General features: G+C 31.5%; 2 protein-coding genes across 3 annotated transcripts; one reads left to right on the forward strand and one right to left on the reverse strand.

Moving 5' to 3' along the window:
• Positions 1-13,539: 13,539 nt before the first annotated feature.
• On the reverse strand, positions 13,540-14,213 carry LOC114177056 (NADH dehydrogenase [ubiquinone] 1 beta subcomplex subunit 3-B-like). Its single transcript, XM_028062285.1, has 2 exons — positions 13,962-14,213; positions 13,540-13,825 (listed from the first exon to the last, which is right to left on the reverse strand). The coding sequence occupies exons 1-2, from the start codon at positions 14,196-14,198 to the stop codon at positions 13,802-13,804; spliced, it is 261 nt and encodes an 86-aa protein (XP_027918086.1). The 5' UTR covers positions 14,199-14,213; the 3' UTR covers positions 13,540-13,801.
• Positions 14,214-14,994: 781 nt separating this feature from the next.
• On the forward strand, positions 14,995-20,118 carry LOC114178752 (2-C-methyl-D-erythritol 4-phosphate cytidylyltransferase, chloroplastic). 2 transcript variants are annotated; one of them, XM_028064822.1, is made up of 12 exons: positions 14,995-15,209; positions 15,293-15,381; positions 15,453-15,542; positions 15,672-15,727; positions 15,970-16,049; positions 16,129-16,211; positions 16,899-16,976; positions 17,809-17,877; positions 18,426-18,494; positions 18,701-18,747; positions 19,049-19,139; positions 19,820-20,118. In XM_028064822.1, the coding sequence occupies exons 1-12, from the start codon at positions 15,083-15,085 to the stop codon at positions 19,904-19,906; spliced, it is 966 nt and encodes a 321-aa protein (XP_027920623.1). In that variant the 5' UTR covers positions 14,995-15,082; the 3' UTR covers positions 19,907-20,118. The 2 variants fall into 2 exon arrangements, with proteins under 2 accessions (XP_027920623.1, XP_027920624.1); XM_028064823.1 differs by having other exon boundaries at positions 15,459-15,542.
• Positions 20,119-20,306: the final 188 nt, after the last annotated feature.

A 20,306-nucleotide genomic window follows, 5' to 3' on the forward strand; every position in this document is an offset into this window, starting at 1 on the left:
ATCATATAAGGATGAAGATCCATACACCCATTGTCTTATGTTGTGTTTGGATCTGCATGAATATTGTTTATGCAGATGAAAAGTGAGTTGCGTACGTGTTTGGTTCCACTGATTTGCGTTGATGTGAGACCACGAATTTGTACAAGAGTTAGAGACTTTAACGCTCTCTATAATGAAGAGAAATACAGGGAAAAACAACTTATCATGTTAAAATTACTTCATTGTCCATGTGTTTAATAATTTAATTTATTTATATTTATTACTTCCTTTATATATATATATATATATATATATTATTATACATATTATCTTTATAATATATTCTATTATTATAATATGTATAATAATAATAATTATTATTGTTATATATATATATATATTATAATTATACATATATATTAATAATAAATATAATTATAATTATTATAATAATTACTATTATAATATATATATATATAATAATTATATATTAATTATATGTATATTATGATAACATTGTATATTACAAAATATATATATATATATTATAATAATTATATATATATATATATATATATATATATTTAATTACTATTTTTTAAAATATTAATAATAATTATTATAATAATTAGTATTATATAATAATAATAATAATATTATTATTATTATTATTATTTAAATAAATATCTTTTGTAAATGAATGAATTATATAAAATAAAATAAATTTAAATAAATGTGTAGATATAAATTTAATAGTCTATACTATAAATTATTTTAAGTTATCATTGAGAATGATAATATTTATTTTAAGTTATTAATGATAATATCAATAAATTCTATTTTTTTAATTTTAAATAATATTTTTTAATTTTATTTTTATATCATTTATTTTATTTACATTGAAGGGTAAAATGGTAATCATACAATTTACTCTATTAAAAATTATAATTTATTAAATTTTATCAATCACATCATACACATACTTTCATACACTTTTCACTTATATCTACTCAAATCATACCATATTTTCCTTAATCCAAACAATCTCATTTTTACCTACAAATCATCTTTACCTACAAATCAACTCAAATCAACGCAAATTCACACCCTAATCCAAACACAACATTAAAGTTTTTGTTTTTTATTGAAAGTGATGTTGATTACTCATGTGTAGATTGAATTCATGTCTCATCAGTTATGGGAACAACATTACAAGTAAGGGGTAATCGTGATTTGTGAAATATGAAAGCTTATAGTTGTTTGTTTTGCTAATAAACATGTTATTTTCAAATAAGAGGCGACAATGTGATAAAGTTAAAGAGATTATGTGCTTAATATTTTTGAAAATTGTTGAATTACACAAGAAGTCTCATTGTTCAAGTGTTGATATAACACTTCAGTGACAAAGAGAGGATAATAGTAACTTATGTGTCTTGTGAAGGTTCAAGCGAGAGAGATGTCAAATATATTATATATATATATATATATATATATATATATATATATATATATATTATATGACAGTATAATTATATTTGTTGATACTTATCATGCTACTAAGATATTTTATGAGTGTGGTGAGAGATATATGTAATGATATTGTGTAATGTTAAATACAAAGTCATTCAAATAAGATACACCTAATACCGATAACACAATTAAAACATCAAATGATGAACAACCTAATAAGATTTTTGAATCACTTAGTTACACAAGTACAAAAAATTATTCTAATCCAATACTTAAATATCTGTTGCAAGCAATACTTTTTTATTAAAATGTAACTTGAGATTCTACAATTTTATAATTGTTGTTGTGCACGTATATGTACTAGTTTATATCTATAATTTTCAGTAGTGAATTGAAGAATATACCATTTAATCTATATTATCTTTTAAAACTAATCGGCAATTTAGAGAAGATGAGCAAAGAATAGTAAAAGTAAGTACACATACAACACAGGAAAAGGTGGTGCATTGAAATTATCAAAATGCATAGAAGAAGATGTATGCGTTGTTACATCATGCATGATTTAAAGTTAGGTTAGTGTTGATTTCTGGTTTATTCTTTTCTTTTAGGAAGCAGACAAATGGAAGGAATATTATATAAAGAGTAGCAGATGTTCTGAATGAAAAGTTGAAACCTTTTTCTGCTGCATTAAAAAACAAATTGTTGAATGTCCAAAGTAAACAAGAAAAGTAAGGAATTTTGGATGTAATTGAAAAGCAGATTATTCCGGGTCAACTAGATCCTCTTGATAATTTTGCAATATGATGTTTCTTCTTCTAATCATCCTACTCTGCACTCTACATACCAACGTGTTTTCCTAGATGCCTTGTCTTAGGAAACAAGTGGTACCTTTGTTAAGCCAATCATTTTCCATTAACGAATCAAATTACTGAACTTGGCTTCGATTTGAGCATTCCCTTTGGATGATTTGCTTTGTACATGCTTGTCATGATGAAGACAGCTTATAATAATTGCTTTCCATTTAAAGCTACAAACACATGTGTTTTAAATCATGCACCAGTGTTTGCTCATTTGAAGTTTTTGTTTCTTTCTTTGAATTTATTTTGTTTTGTGTGAATGTGTAGGTGGGTGGGGGGCTGGTGTTGTTTGGGGTTGCACAGATTTATGGTCTTAAGCACACACATACACATGAATGAATGATTGTTATTATTAACAAAAACCTAAGCACTCAACAATGTTGCAATGTGCATGTGTCTTGGCAAAAGACAGACACATGAGATGTTGCAGAGTGCAATGTATTGCTATCATATCATTCTTGCTACCTTCATACTCATGGACAACTTTTCTCTTTCAGTGTGTGTGTCATATGAGGAAAGGATCATTTTACACTCTTTCAAAAGCATATATGCACACTTCCAAACTCTTTTCTTTGCTTTGGTTCCTTATGTCTCAATTGTTCAGAGTAACCAATTTCTTTCCTTTCAAACTCAATCTGCCAGACTGGACTATCATTTTACTTCAGCCTCCACTCATTGTGTTTCTTCATCACATTCTTCCTTCACACTACTTTCAAAAATATCAAATTAGGCACCAAATGCACAACATCAAAACCACGTCTCTATCATCTCTTCAAAACATCACTGCTTATCATAGAATCTGTTTTTGTATGAATCAATGTGTTTCCTTTTGTTTTTAAAAACGACTGAAAAAGCAAGGACTAGCCGTTGGGAACATTCCCACTGCTTTTAATTTTTGTCTCCAGTTAACAGAGTAAGACCCATACACAACAAACAAATGGGGCACCCCACCCCCACTTTCTACGTGGCCATGGCATAAGATTCAAAGTAACGCCATCTTCAAACAACACACATAAACCATTATTGTTAACATTATGACCAAAACCAAATCGACAAAAGCCAACACTTTTCCTTGTACACGGCTCTTTTATATCCCTTCCACTTTAATTTCTTCTCCAACCACCATCTTCCAGCTAACATGAAGGACAACGCCACGAACCAAAAAATTCAATGAGAATAATATTACCAAACAAACATCCTATCCATGTTCATGTTCGTTACAACTTTATTTTCTCATCCATACCATATTCCATGTTCATGCACCACCCTCTCGCATAAACTTTTCTTCACATAGTACAAATTTAATTTCATCAAACACTTTCCCTTCCAATGTTGGGAAAGTTAATTAGCTATGATCCTGCAGTTTGAATAATTACAAACAAGTAATAACAGGTTGACCAATGATAAAGTTTTCTGAAACCAAGAAGAAAATATATATTTTGACTTTGGATAGAAAGATCAAGCACATATGATGTAAGGTCACGCTGAGTCATATCACGGTTGAACTTCTGTTTCTGGTAAAAGATTAACATGTGCATAAGTAAAGAAATGCTGTCAAAATATCAGCACTGGGTGAGATGATATATAAAATTTGGTAGGGTAAGAAGGTTTTGAAATTGATTTGATTTGGCTTATGTATTGAATGCATATCTGGAAGAAAAAGTGGATAGAATAATCCTATCTAGATCTTAATGAATGATAAGGTGCATGAGAGAGAGAGAGAGAGAGAAGGTGATGGGTTTTAGACACTGACCATTTTGATTCAGTTGGGGGGACCATAAACCAATACTTGAACACTGTCATTATTATTGCATTTATGCTAAATGAAGAAAAACATGACCAGTTTTATGCATTCATTCATATGAACTCATTTATTGAGAATGAACTAAAGACCATGACAATTCATTTGATATTTAAGGCTCTCTCTCTTTCTCTCTTTCTATCTCTTCTTTCCTTCCACACAGGTAAGACACAACTAGCCTCACAAATCCATCTAGGTTACTCATTAATACTTTATCACTTCATTTCTCTTTTTCCTGTGATTTCATCAATTTCTTACTATTTTAATCCACTCACGTAATCTTAGCTACAACACTCTACTGCATCGGTGAATGCTCGTGTGCCTCACCTATGTATATGTCAATTAAGTATTTGCAATCTCAGAAATATTCAAATTTTCAACTTTTCTAAACCACAAAATATTTAACGTCATCGTTAAATGAAAACACATGCAAATTACACCTAATGGATAATGTGTTTAATCAATATATGAATACTATAAAAGGGAAATGTGTTTATTCAATCTAAGTCCTTTATTTTATTTTTTTGTTTGCATCAACTTGTTCTCGTTTGTCTTAACCTAAACTCCACAACAATCATCAATATTTTTTTCTTTAGAGGTATTTGTCTTTTCTTCCACCATTTTCTGTTGTGCTGGCAATGTAGTTTCCATCCTACACACAGTAACAATAGATACTGTTGAAGACATGTTTCGTGTTGAAAACTTTTAATCAATATGTTATGAATTGTTCATTCTTCTTCCTACTTATTTTTTTAACATTCTCATATTATATAAAATGAAGTCAACTACTTTCAGAAAAAAGTCCTACGTGTTTGTTCCTGCTAGTGCTAGTATTCAACCTTTCAACACTCAACATCCTCTACTATAACGATATTCTTAGACTCCAGCTCCGACTTTTTTTTTCTTCTAATGTTGGACAATTGTGAAAAAAAGAAGAAGAAAATACTATTCGCTATAATACTTTCAGATTAAATGTCAAATCGTTCTCCTTCACAAGTTTTGTATTCAATAACTCCGGAAAATTTAAATATTAAAATTGTGCTGGATAGTAACCAGAACAAAATATCATTGGGAGAGAAATTATATAAATTTGATTTCTAAGATCCACGTTAGTCACAAATCCATCAACCTAATGTCATTATATTTTATGTTAGAAGTAATGTTAATTCCTTAATGTTAATTCCTTAGTGGATCAGATTGTTATAAAATATGGAATATATTTATACAATATATAATCTCTTCCTAATCAATCCATTAAAAAAAAATTCATCACAATCCACATAATGGATTAACACACCTTCTATTCCAAAACCTAATACCGTTATTTATATGGGTTTTGTTGCTCAACTTTTTATTTTTATCTAATATGAAACTTAAAATTACATTTAAATTTTCAATAAATACTAGATTGAAAAATATAATAAAATCATTATATAAATTTGATTTTTAAGTCTCACATTAATTAGAAATAATAAAATTAAACACTTTATATGAAAATCAATCTATAAATCTAATGTCATTAGATCTTAGATGAATAGTGGTGTTAATTCCATTGTTTTCTGGATTGATATATTTATATAATAATATATAATCTCTTCCTAATCATTCCATTAAAAAACAAAAACTCATCGCAATCCACATATTGGATTAATACCACTTTTCATCCAAAATCTAATGTCGCCATTTAATATCACTTTTTTTGTAGTGTAATGTTTTTAGATTTTGGGTTAAAAGTGATGTTAATTCATTTGTGGGTTGGATTGTTAGATATATATAATATATAAACTTTTCTTAATCAATCCATTAAAAAAATTGATGATAATCCACATAATGGATTAACACCACATTTCATCCAAGATCTAATGTCGTTATTTATATAGATCTGATTTCTAAGTGTCACATTGGTTAAAAATAATAAAGTTAAACACTTTATAAGAGAAATAAATTCATAGACCTAATGTCATTAGATTTTGAGTTAAAAGTGATGTTAATTCTTTTGTGGGTTGAACTATATATATATATATATATATATGGCAACACATTCATTTTCTATGCATTGGTTTGATTTTGGATACTATTGGAGTGAACAAAGTAGATCTAAAGAATAATGCAAATTAGGTTACGTTAGTAAAAAAGTAAATTCTTTGTACATAAAAAGTATCAAGAGTTTTTTTTTTCGCGTTTACTAAAATTTACTTTAAAAGAACTGAATTTTTTTTTATATAAAATTGTAACTTTGGAAAAAGAAAATAGAATCGAGTTTCTTTTATTATTTAGAATCATCATATACGTGGATAACATATTTTTTCTATTTTATTCTATAGATAGAATTGAATAAAATTTTGATTAATGCTCAAGTCGGATGAAGAAAAAATTATCATATCCGATTCTTTTGAAAAATGGATCTATAAGAATTCATCTATCCCAATAACAAAAATCTTGACTTGAATGGTCCTGTATTAAGAGCTAAATTAACTAAGGGAATGAGTCATAATTATTATGGAGAACCCGCTAACCTAACGATCTTTTATATCTTTTTTTCAGTAGTAATTCTAGGTACTATTGCCTATAAAATAGGCATAGCAGTTCTAGAACCATTCATGATTGGTGAACCAACAGATCCTTTCACAACTCCTTTGGAAATACTACCTGAATGGTATTTTTTTCTGTATTTCAAATACTTTGTACGATGCCCATTATAATTTAGAATTTATGGTTGAAAGTCTATGGTTTAGGATTTATGGTTTGGGATTTAAGATTTAGTATTTAGGGTTTCAGATTTAGAATTCATCTACCCCGGATAAAACGAGTGGCAAAATTCCCGCCCAAATATGGATATATTATAAATTATCGACAGATAAAATTTGTCTGTGGTTACATATTTTAAAATCCGATGATAAAATTTGTTTGTAATTTAAAATTCATATTACTAACCAATTTTTTCGTCGGTATAAAGAACGTCAAAATTTCCATCCAAATCTGTAAAGATAGATATTATAAATTACGTTGGTGGTAGAAAAACAAAGAGTAGAAAAGGAAGAGAAGAAGAAGAAGGACGAGGAAGAGAAGTAGGAAAAAAAGGAGAAGGTGGAGGAAGGAAGAAATGTTAGAGGAGCAACGACAACATGGTTGTGGTGGCTTATTCATGGCGCGGTGGTAGTGAGGAACATAAAAAGAAATAGGAAGAAAGAAGAAAAAGTGAAAGCAGAAAGTGGAGAAGAAGAAGGAAGACAAGGTGAAGGATGAGCCGTGATAAGTGCCCTAATTAAATGAATTCTAGGACAACTTTAATACTTATCTTGTTTTGAATTTGTTTAGATTCTACTTAATTCAACCATGTTTAGTTTGTTGGATTAAAATCATTTAATTATGGGCAAATTGTGACCGATGCAACTAGACGACAAAATTGAGGCTCAAGCCATAAAGAAAACTCATTACAAAGGAAAACCTCAAGAAACCTGATCTAAAACCATGAATATTCCTTCCAATAGAAGTTATATCAGAAGTTGAAGTATCACTATAAGAAAACTTCTAAGTAGTGACCAATAATGATTAGTAACTACAGTAACCAATTTACATACTAATTTATAAAACTAAAAATTATTGGTTACTAAAATAGTCACTATTATAAATAAAAAATTATAATTTGTTACTACATTGATCTTTAAAATTAGCTACCATGATTTTGACTACCAAAGGAAATTAATCATTAAAAATTATCCACCTAGGTTTTAGCTACCAAAATGACTTAGTTTCTAATTAGTCTCTAATTAATTAGTGACCAATTATAATTTTTTATTTATAATAGTAACTATTTTAGTAACCAATAATTTTTTGTAAATTGATATTTAAATTGGTTATTATGGTAATTAACTATTTTTTTGTTTCGAAAATTAATTTCTAATCGAGAATTTTCTTGTTGTGTACGAGAGGATGAGACTTGGATCATAAAAGAAAACCCTCATGCAGAGAAAACCTCAAACACCTCATATTCAATTTTTTTTACTTAATATAATTTTTTAGTGAATATTAGATAAAAAATTATAATAAACTAATATATATATATATATATATATATATATATATATTATAATAATGTATATTCATTAACATTATTAAAATCTTAGTTTGCAATGAATTTTTTAGCGTAGTTAATATAATAGTTCGTTAATGTATATAGGGTAGGAACATACTAAATGATTGATATCAAAGTAGTTTTAGTAATTTGAAGTTTGGAGTAATTGAACATGATTGAAGACATCTATTTCCCGTGAACGAAAGGTTTTTATTTTTGACTATAGACACAGAAATACTTGATGTGAAATTATGTGGTGCTACAAAATAAGTTGGGCAAGAAGGTATTGGTGTAAAAAGGTTAAAAATGGCTTACACGAAATAAACGAAGAACAGTGAAATCTTAAATTAAAATTAAAAAATAGCAGCGATGGAAGTGAGAGAGACGTACGCATGCGAAATATGGCATCATCATGATCTCTCTCTGCATTTCATTCAACTTTTTCATTCAAGTGTGCATCTTCCATGGTCCCACCACCTTCCTCCTCCAATGACTCAAACATTTTTGTTTTTATTTTTTCATTCTAACACATCTTATCTTCAATCAAACATCTTATAATTGCAACCTTAAACGACAAAGACGAAATCCTGTTGTGTTAATCTCATGTTTCAGTGACGTTGAAGATGGGAAAAGAAAAATGGTGGAAGAAAGTAATAGCAGAGTGATAAGTGCATCTCGTGATGTGTAATGAGGGAAGCCATGGAGGAGCCGATGTGCAATAACTAGGAATTAGAAATAGCAGAGCTGACTTTTTAGGAGTTTATTATTAAGTTGCGTTGTTGTGATGAGTGGTGAAAGGTGAATGGTGAAGTTAGCAGAAAAAGTGGGTTGGTGGTGCAGTAGGTGCAATAAATTAAGAAAATACAAAATCCAATTCCCTATGAACGTGGGTGTATTGAATGGTTTTGTTTTGTGTGGGATTTGGCAGAAGGAAGAAGAAAGAAGAAAGAAGGATTTGGTGTGTAACAGAAGCAGAAATGAAAAGACAGTGATATAGTGTAGCATAGTAATGTTACCATAAGGGGAATCTAATGTCATGCAATCATGCGTTTACTTGAAGCTTGTGAACTCAAAATGTTATGTTTTGTTATGTTCTGGTGAAGATGGATGTGGCGTGTAAGAAAACTTCTCAGTCTCAGACAACCAAACAAAAGTACACACAAACCTCTTTTTGCTTGCATTCATCTGCATCTCTCTCACCACTGCTTGCCCAAAGATTCAGTCTACGTTTTCTTACTATAATTATTATCATTTTTTAGAACATCACAGCCATAATTTGTTAATGTGTTTTTATTACATTGATGTTATGAATTAATTACGTTTTAGTATCATTATGTATATGTAGTGATATTATCTTTATTCATATTATACTTTTCATTGATATTATTACTATCGTTATTTTATTAAGAGAACTAATACATATTATATGAAAGATATCATAGTTTTGAGAGAGCAAGAATTTTATATTGGTTAATGTTTCCCAAAAGAATAATCATACACCTTAATTTTGTTTACATCTATTTCAGTACATAACCTATAAATCTATTATTATTGTTCTTTTTAAATATATATTAAGTGTTAGTGCATCTTTTGAGGGTCCATGAATAGTTTTCCTTCCAAAATATCAGTCATTTGTTCTAGGAGAACATCTCATACATGTATCTGGATAAGAAATCTTAAAAGAGTAATTACTTTTTTAGAAATTTTAAAATATTTTATAATAAAATGTCATCTTAATAAAAAAAAATTATGATTTTTATTAGTATATATATGCATCTTAAACATCTAGTATATACATCTAAACATCTAGTATATATGGATTCTGGGGCTAAAAATTGTCTCTGGACACTAATTTAGATATATGAAAGTTACTACAGATGTTGACTTGCGTTATGTTTGATCTTTGGCATCGAGTGAGAAAGATTGGCAATGAAATTATTGCAATTCTTTATTCTTTATTCTCATTTGAGTGTGTGGGTACTGCGGTAGAAATGGAGGTGAAAAATCACAAATCAGTTTCACAAGGAAATTTGTATTCAGTACTTATCTATAAAAATTTCACTTCACACATACAAATTATGGCTTATTTGTAGTACTCCTAGGCATGAAGAGGTCTTGTATCAAACAAATGCTCTGATGGTTGTTAAAAATGAATGCATAAAAAAATTGATTATGCAGATATGTTGCTGCAACGGCTGCAGAGCAATAATGGAACTCTATATACATCACCTTCTTTCTTAGCTCTTATGCCTATGAACTGTAGCTACTGCCGCAATCAATTTCTGGTTACTAATAATAAGACTTTTATAACTTCTATTTCATACAAAAGTAAAATCTTCGGCACATGCAAGTTGCAGCGAAAAATCAACAAAAAATAAATATGCATAAACTTGTTTGGCTGTCACAAGTGCTGCGACATCTAGAACAGAGTGAAGTTTGCAAAAACGAAAAATGGTACTACTTACATGGACCCTTTTCAATTTGACAGTATTCTTTGCATGTGTGAATATGACAAAAGAAAATAAGTAACCAATTAAAATCATTATATGGATCTCAGTTATTTAATATAGAAATAAAATAATGAAACTACGCAATTTGAGTAGTGCTGATGCGCACATCAAAATTAGCGACAAAGAGAGGTTTCTAATCATTTCGTGATGCCCTGTCGGGATGTTAATATATGAAAAAAATAAGAGGTCATTTTTTTTCATTATAAAATACTGGAACTAAATAGTATTGCTCTTTCCAGTGTTTATTTCAAATCATGTAGTAGCAACGAAGTGGTGTTTCCCCGTTATTGTCACATTTGTGTCTGCATTTGAAGAAACTTCTAATCATTGACGTGAGATAACATCAGCTATTAAACCATGTTTCTTTGACGAAATTCAGCTTCAAAGAACCCAATTCCTAATATCAATCAGGCAATTACTAACTGCATGCCATTATTTTCTTCCTCCACCCTTATCATTTCCAGAATTTTAATTTCCGGAACACCATAAACAATTCCGAAATATTTTTTTCCTGAAGTCAAACATCCCATTCTTTTAAGGAAAGGATTTTCCGAAAGAGGGAGGGGGGTTGGGGTTGGGGGGTGATAGAAGAAATTTGATGAGGTGGAGGAAGCAATTGCCTATCAATCAATGAAAAATTACTCGTGCACATAAGCAAATTCTTGGGCTGGTTGTTCATCAATTTGCTGTCCTGCATCTTGTCTTGTTTTGGTATGTAGCAGTGTACTAACCATAGAAAAAATACCGACAGGTAAAATATTACAACGAAAATTTTCATATATTCAAAGATTTAATGTCAACTAGATTTCAAAGTTATTGCTAAAACACAGTGATGATGGTGGGTATCGCAGTTCTTGGTTCTCCCATACATTCACATGTAAAAATCAAAAGATTTTTTTAGAGTGATGTGATTCTTAAAACAAGAATGATTTTTTGACAAATAATTTGGTGACAAAGTGACTAAATAGAGTATTTTTTTTTTTATTTTTGTAAAAGTTACAAAAATAAAGTAATAACGTTTTAGAGTTTTTCTTACCAAAAATAGTTGTTTGTCAGTATTATTTCTCTTTTCATTTAATATTTTTGTGCACCCTAAATTTAATAGAGTATGAAGTGGATAATAACATTACACGAATCAACTGACATGGGGTGTTAGCATGATTTATAGTTTTGCTTAAAACAAAAGTCCCAAATTTTGTTATCCGTGACATGGGGTGTTAGCATGATTTACAGTTTTGCTTAAAACAAAAGTCCCAAATTTTGTTATCCGTCATGTTATGTGAAATTTATCTAAAATAACATAATGTGAGCTTGATATTCAGTTCCCTTTTATGGGTACATAGTGTTAGGATTTACAGGAGTTTCACTGGAGATACAACATCAATGAGACCTGAACCCAACTATATAAGACATTGACATCATTTCAACCCAAAACCTTAAAGTAATAGATTTATAGGTCTTTATTCTTATATAGTGCTCTACTTTCTCATTTCTGGTCAATGTGAAACTTAGATTCATACTTGGATTCCTAACAATCTCTCCTTCAAGGATGAGTCCCTTCAACCATATTGGTACACCCCCTTCCAGCGAAAACATTTCCAACCACGAGTACTCCTTTTCTGCCTTTTTCTGTATCACCGTTCTTTCTTAATGGGACACGTTTTACCTGGAACCCTTGCCAGGAAGACTTTCGATACTAGAATCATACTGCACTCGTCTGAGTCGGTTTTAACCATCGACTCTATGTCTACCTTATTGTTAGGACTTATGTACAAGAGGAGAGTCCAACTCAAAAAACTGATCTATTAATTAAGAAAGAGACACTCAAGCTTTAAGTATGATCTCAAGTAACTCATTTTATTCGATACGAGACCCGTAACATTGTCACCTCAACCCATTGGGGACAAACTTTCACCTTATTGACGACTTCAGTCTCTTATCAGTACTAGGTTTACACCTTAATCAATCTATATGTACTCTCTTTCGTAGTGTCACTCACAATGAAAACACCGATAGCTATTCAAATCAAGAGGAGAGCTAACTCAAGAGACTAATGTATTAGGTGGAAGGGTCTTATGACTCAAATATCAAGTCAAGCAGTTTATCTAACTTAAAAGTGAGACTCGTAACACTATCATCAGAAAAGGTCGGGAAAGTGCAAGCTTAGATCAAGATAAACACAACGAAATAAGCTAGTTCCCCCTCTTTTTCGTTTGCTGATTTACTGTAATTGGTTTTGTATTACATCATGGTCATGATTCTGATTACTGCCATTTCTTTAGTTGAATTCTCCGAGCGATTAATTGATCTAGATGAGCGTGTCAACAACAAACTCTTAGACACACTCTTTCTAGCACACTATTATCAGATAAAATTCAATAATAAGAATCATAAGTGAGACTCATAAAAGTGAGACCAACAAAATTTTGCATTTTCCAATAGATTTTAACTAATAATAAAGTGTGTTACTGACATTTCTCTTCTGTTATAAATGCATTTGGTTTTCGAAACAGAGGAGGCTAGAGTCAAGCATCCAATTCAGCAACCCGAACCAAGACACTACTCCAACGGAGAAGTCCAATTCAATTACCCAAACCAAAAAAAGACACTACTCCTACAGTTCAGTTTTCTTCCACACTCGTAAGAGGGAATTTCACATACCTTGTGTTAAACCTCAATTTTTGGTCCGTAAAATTGGCATCAATCCAGTCCTGGACATCACTGAAGGTAAATTCAATCCCAAAACAACTGATCAATTTTATTTCCTAATAGGTTAGGGGGTAAATCGGCTCACAGTTAGCACATGTTGGAAACACGAATATAACAAGTTAAGGGATGGTTGAGACGTAAAGGAATAAATTTGATGTTTTATGAAAAAGGCGGAGCCATTGAGGCGCATACAGGCAAAAACAGGAATGCGAAAGAAAAAAAGTATATTGCAATGTCAACGATGCAAGAAGACATAAAATGTAGCCATACAAGACATACTGAGTGGCAAAAAAGGCAACATATCCTGAATTTATACATTCAGTGAAGGCCGCGAGAACATGGATGAAGACAAAGCTTATTATGAAAGAGTGAAAGCGACGATGGAATCCAATAGTTGAGATTAGTGGTGGCTATCGGCTTTCACCTGCAAGAAGAAGAAAATATAACAAATCATATTCAATCAACAGTGATAGTGTGTGGATAATTAGTGAATTGAATAGGAATAGGAAGAATACGAGGAAACCCTAAGAAGAAGAAGAAGGAGAGGAAGGTAATAGTACGTGAGCATGAGAATCGGCATTGAAGCGATCGTAGACTTGTTCGCCGACGAGGTAGAAGCCAAATGCGACGAGGGCGATGCCAAGGCCAGGGGTGGCGTGCCGGAACTGATTGGTGAGCATGGGATGCTTCCTCCACGCATCCCTTCTTCTGAAGAACTCTGCAGTATTTTTTCCCGATCCCATTTCCTCTTCCAATTCGATTCTCTCGCACTCTCTGTCCCTTTTCTTTCTTTCCATCCTTATTGGGCTCTCCTCGACCCAGGCCCAGACCCATTATTCTTCTTTCTTTTTAATACATTTTATGGTCATTTCTTTCTACACCCGTATAGTTTTCATGTGTAAGGGCGCCAACTTGGAATGTTAACGGGTAGTAGCTCTCCCGTACCTTAATCGCAGGATAAATATCCATCTGGTATCCATAGGTATCCATTATGCGGGTACCCGCATATTTTTTTAATATCTACATATACGCACGGATACCCACGAGTATTTACAAAGAGAAAAATTAAATATTTAACAACAAATTTTAACTATAAATTCAAATAAAAATACAATACATTACATCTATAAATTTCAAACAAAGTGCAAATACCCTATCTAAATAGTGTTGAATGATAGTTTTCAAATAAATGAATATTTTTTTAAACCAATTGATAAAAAATAACCCATTCAAAATTAATGTGTTAATATTTTAATCTTTTTTTTTAATTTTTTAATTTAAATTAGAATATAACGGGTATGAGTATTCATGGGTACGAATATCCACGGGTACGAATACTATGATACCCGTACACGTCCCATTAACATGCGGGTATAAAAAATACTCGTACTCGTTATCCGGGGTATCCATTTTTAATATCCATTTTTTACCCATAAGGTTTTATCTGCAGATACCCGTGGATACGAATTTTTTTGACATCCCTAGCGCCAACCCTTATGATCTTTTATGGGCTTCAAAAAGAAAGTATGGGAGTGCAAAACAAAATTTCTGTTTGTCACTCATTATAGAAATGGGCCTTGGGTTTTGCGGTGGATGAAGCACATGAAGAAATGAAGAAATAATAACGTTTGGTGGGTGGTGTGTGTGGAACAGTAAGGAAGAGTGGCATAGTGAGTCAGACATGGCCGCCTTTACACTTCCCTTTCATCTCCGTCTCTGTTCTTCTTCTTCTTCGTCGTCGTCTTTGTCTTCTTCGTCTTCTTCGTCTCTATCATTTCCACCGCTGATTCACAGACTCCCAAACACAGGCAAGTCTCTGAATGCCTTCTCTTTTTCTTTCCCTGTTCCTCCTTGCTTTCTACTTCACTCTTGCTTCTTTCATATTCATCAGCTGCTCCTACTACTCAAATCTGTTTAAAGAGAAATGCAAAACCAAGCCTTATTTCCTGCTCTGCTCAGTCTCAACCTCAACCTCTGCAAGTCAGTGCTTGGATTCAACTTCCACCGTTGTAGTATCTGAATGAATTTAATGATGTCAATGTGTTATGTAGGAGCAGACGGTGGAGTCTGGAGGTGATGTCGTCAGAGAAAAAAGTGTGTCGGTTGTCCTGTTGGCCGGAGGGCAGGGCAAGAGGATGGGAGTCTGTTCTTCTTCTTCTTCTTCTTCCTAAATTCATTCATCTATCAATCCCATTTTTTACTTCCTTCCCACTTCTCTTCAATTTTTTTTCTAATTTATTCAATTTCATTCTATTTCTTTCCTATCACAGGCTGTCGTACCAAAGCAGTATCTTCCTCTTTTCGGTCAACCCATTGCTTTGTTTAGGTAATCCTATTCGATCTTTATGTTTTATTCCATATGGCTTCAATTATATATTTCAACAATCATTACATGCTACATAACTCATGCGAACCATATATTATTGCATTCTGCGTACCTTCACAAACAATGCATAAACAAGTCTACTCTACTAGTGCGGATTTGTTACTCTGTTCGTAGAGATGTTTTTATATAATCTTTTATCACTTTATGATACAATGAGATCCGGGTATTCCAATCCTTTGCAGTTTCCACACTTTTTTTCACATGTTTGAAGTGAAAGAAGTCATTGTGGTTTGTGATCCTTCGTACAGAGACGTTTTTGAAGGTTTACCCCCACCTTTAGCTTTGATTTCTTTTGCAAACCATGTACTTCCTCTTGGTTATTAATACTCTTTTTTGCTCAGATGCGAAGGGAAATTACGAAGCGGAACTCAAATTTGCACTGCCTGGAAAAGAAAGACAGGATTCTGTTTACAATGGCTTTCAGGAATGTGCTGTTTTTAAAATCTTAATAATGGGTTATTTTCAAGCTTTCATTTCATTAGTTTAATTCTACTTACTTTTTACCTTTTTCTTCCCAAATAATTATTATTAGTTGGACAACCAAGATTTTGCCGACTAAGAAAGCCGTTTTCTTGGAAATCTTTCGAGATAACTATATAGTTTTTTCTTGCAATTCTAGGTAGAAAAAACTAGTTAACACGCTGCTAAAATCTTTTCTGGATAAATTTGAGCAGGGACGGAACTATATTGAATGAAATTAATGAAAGAGGGGATATCGCCCGTCTAATGCAAAAGAAGTTTGCAATACATGCAGTAATGTTATATATTTCCGCCCTTGGAAATTTTCATCTTGCGTCCCTTTTTACTGATATACAATAGTCAATCTTTTTACTAATGTACTATCACACTTATATTATTTTGGTTTGCTACCTTGTTTTACCAGGGAGTTGAAAGTTGAATTATTGTTAAGAATATTATGCTATGCATATATGTTATTCATAAGCTTTTTAATATTACTTTTTATAATAGGCAGACTCTTGTAAGTTTATGAGTTGATTCAACTGGAGCTTCACGAGCTTACATAGTTTCTCAAGTTTGACAACCTTTAGTGGTATCATTGAGTTGTTGATTCCTTCATTGAATTATTAGATGTTCTTTTTTATTTTTTCAGGCTGTTGATCCTAGCTCTGAGCTTGTTTGTGTTCATGATTCTGCAAGACCTTTGGTGTTATCAAGCGATGTGAGAAAGGTCTGGATCGAATACATTTCTCTTGCACAAATTTAATTTGGCTTTTGATTTTTTTTCTTGAAGTTACATATTCATTAAGGAAATTTAACAATATTACATTAGTTGGGTGTGTGAGATACAGAAGATATCATGTCTTCCAGTTGTTATTTAGTTAGGAAAATTTTGAATTTTATCTTAATGTTAGTGTCAGGGATGGACAGACAGTTTAAAATAGTATGCTGTGTTGATCAGCTTCAAGCATGTATCCATATTGGACATCTCACGGACACTTCAAATAGTCCTAGCCAGGCTGCATTTTATAATTTATTGTTATTTTTAAACTTCTAAGTGAATACTACAAATTGGAATTATTATATAATTTGGTGACTTGTAACACAATTTTTGTGTTAATTTTATATTGATTTAATACATTGTATTCTAGTCATATTTGGTCCAATGTTTTATGACATTTGTTATATTCTTGTGTTTAAATTGTATCATATCCGCATCCTGTGCTGTATCTTCACCTCCTAGGTTGATGTTAGTGATTTAAATGGAACAAACAAAAGCTGAAAAGAACTCTGGGTTGTTATTAACTTCACAATCACACTAGAGTCCACAGTTCATATAGAAGCTTTCATGCTATTTAGATCCACATGGTATCAATATGTATCTGTACTATTTTACTCGATTTAAATAGTTTGTTTTTTTGGTCGGGTATTTTTCGAATTCTTCCAGATGCTTATTAGTTAACCTACCCATCCCCTCCCTTGCCTTTGGGTTTTCTCTCGATTTACAATTCAATGGATCACGTAAGAGGATGCTTAGATTACACCTTCATATTCTGTTTTAGGTCCTTACAGATGGATTATTGAATGGGGCTGCGGTTCTTGGTGTCCCTGTGAAGGCCACAATCAAAGAGGTATTTACTATTTGTTGGTATGCGAATATCAATTCCCTCAATTGGTTTAAGTGGTTGATGAATTTTCTTTTCTATAAAAGTGAACTTTTCATATCTTCAATGATGTAGTTTATGAAGATAAATCGTCTTCCTTTCAAGTAAAATATTTGTTTGTCTTTTTTTGTGGCTATATTCTCTCCTTTCCCTGCTTGTTGAATATGTTTTATTTCATTTTTATTGTGGCATCTGATGATCCAGACGCTTAATTTTTATATTTCTCCTACTTTGTTTTTTATATGTAATTTTAGGATCACATTTGCGTATAAGTGAAAGTGCGTTGTTCCCTCACATTTATGTAGCTTCTGCTCAACTGTGGACAGTTTTTACTTCATTTCCTTGAGTTTATACTTGATAGAGTAGCAATAACTACATGAAATTTGTGCAACAAGAATGTCTTCTTTTTTAGATTGAAATTGTTATACTGAATAGCTAATATATGCATGAATATAATTTCTTTACTCTGATTGATGGGTAAAGGTACTGATGTTTGTCTTGCAATCATTTTGCAGGCAAACAGTGAATCATTTGTAGTTAAAACGTTGGACAGAAAAACGCTATGGGAGATGCAGACCCCACAGGTCAATAATAATATATATATATATATATATATATATATATATATATATATATATATATATATATATATATATATATATATATATATATATATATATATATATATATATATATATATATATATATATATATATATATATATATATATATATATCTCATCTTTGTCTGAGAACTTGGTCGATTACTTAGATGCAGTCCATTTTTACAGGTTATTAAGCCTGAGTTGCTGAGGAAAGGCTTTGAGCTTGTAAACAGGTAGGTTCTCATTCTTATGTTCAATTTAGTTTAAACTATTTATACATTTTAGAAGCATTATCTTGTTATTATTTTGTTATGTACCATGTCAAAGTATGAAGTATACTGTCGTAGTGTCATATTTTACATGGACCCAAGTGCTATGCAAACACTAGTTGGATAGTTGGATGAGAACCCACAACTAAATTGGAATATGCAGTTACAAGTACATATTATTTGGTTTTATTAATTACATCAACGTTTAGAAGATGCAGTCCTTTTCAGAATCTAACTTGAATTTTATGCGCAACCATGCTTGCAGAGAAGGTCTTGAAGTTACTGATGATGTGTCAATTGTTGAGCACCTTAAGCATCCTGTTTTTATCACTGAAGGATCTTATACCAACATCAAGGTAGGCAAACATCTCCCTATTTCTTCCCTATTAGACTTTGGAACCTTAATGATTATTGATTAGCCATTTATGAAATGAAACCATACAAAGCCTTGTATTGTAACTCACGTCATATGCTGCCCATAAGATGTGATATGTAGCCGGCACTCACTTTAACCTGACTAAACCCAACAAATAATTCAAACTCAAAAGATTTGAAGCCGGAAAATTTGGCCTTTTTCATAACCTATCTTGGGTCGGGTTATGTATAATAGAAGTCGGCTGGGTGGACCAATTTTAGGATATTTCTATTTGAATTCTACAAAACTCTAGCACACCTTCCATTCATTCCGGGATGGACTTTCTGGATCCATTTTAGAATTTCTAAATGATGCCTAAGAATTTTATTGGGATGCAGAAAAAAAAGGCCCCAGTTTTATCTAGCTAGGATTTTATTTTACTTTTCTTGAGTATAATTTTTTTTACTGAAGTTATTATGAACATGATTTGTTTCTCGTTATAAAGTTACGTATGTGATCCTAAATCATGTTCTATTTCAACCACATATTTGGCTTAAAAGCAAAAACACGTTCTTTTAGATAACTTATTTACGCATACTATTGCGAATAAAAGTTGTTACTCTAGCACTTTATCTTAACTTCAGTTGCAAAATATATAAACTGATGCGAACTGTTTTGCAGGTTACTACGCCCGATGACATGTTACTGGCTGAGAGAATATTGAATATTGATGCAGAAGAAAGTATAGTTTTGCCAATTCACCTTTGAAGGGAGATCATCCTCGATTAATTATTTCATTATAGAGATTACTTTTGATTCCGCTAGGTGCATGCCAAGTGTTTCTGCATGGTAGCCAAAATTCTCTTCAAATTGTAACGATTACACGTGATATGGTCTTGTTTATCATGACTTTCTGATTTTTGCAATGGATGTTTTTGTAATAAAAATTGTCTGAAAACACTAACATGGTGGTTTCTTAAGATGTGGGTGAGTACTGTCCTATATGAACTAATGTTAAAACTGGGGATAATAGAAAAGATGATAATGAATGAAGGCGTAATTTTAAGAGAAGAAAGATATCTAATTATAAATAATTTTGAACTACGCGTTTCTATAATCTCGCCAGGTTATGAAAGACTTGGATCAATTTTGCGGAAAAGGGTGCCGA

This window comes from Vigna unguiculata, chromosome 3 (genome assembly GCF_004118075.2).
Source record: "Vigna unguiculata cultivar IT97K-499-35 chromosome 3, ASM411807v1, whole genome shotgun sequence".
NCBI classification, from domain to species: Eukaryota; Viridiplantae; Streptophyta; class Magnoliopsida; order Fabales; family Fabaceae; genus Vigna; species Vigna unguiculata.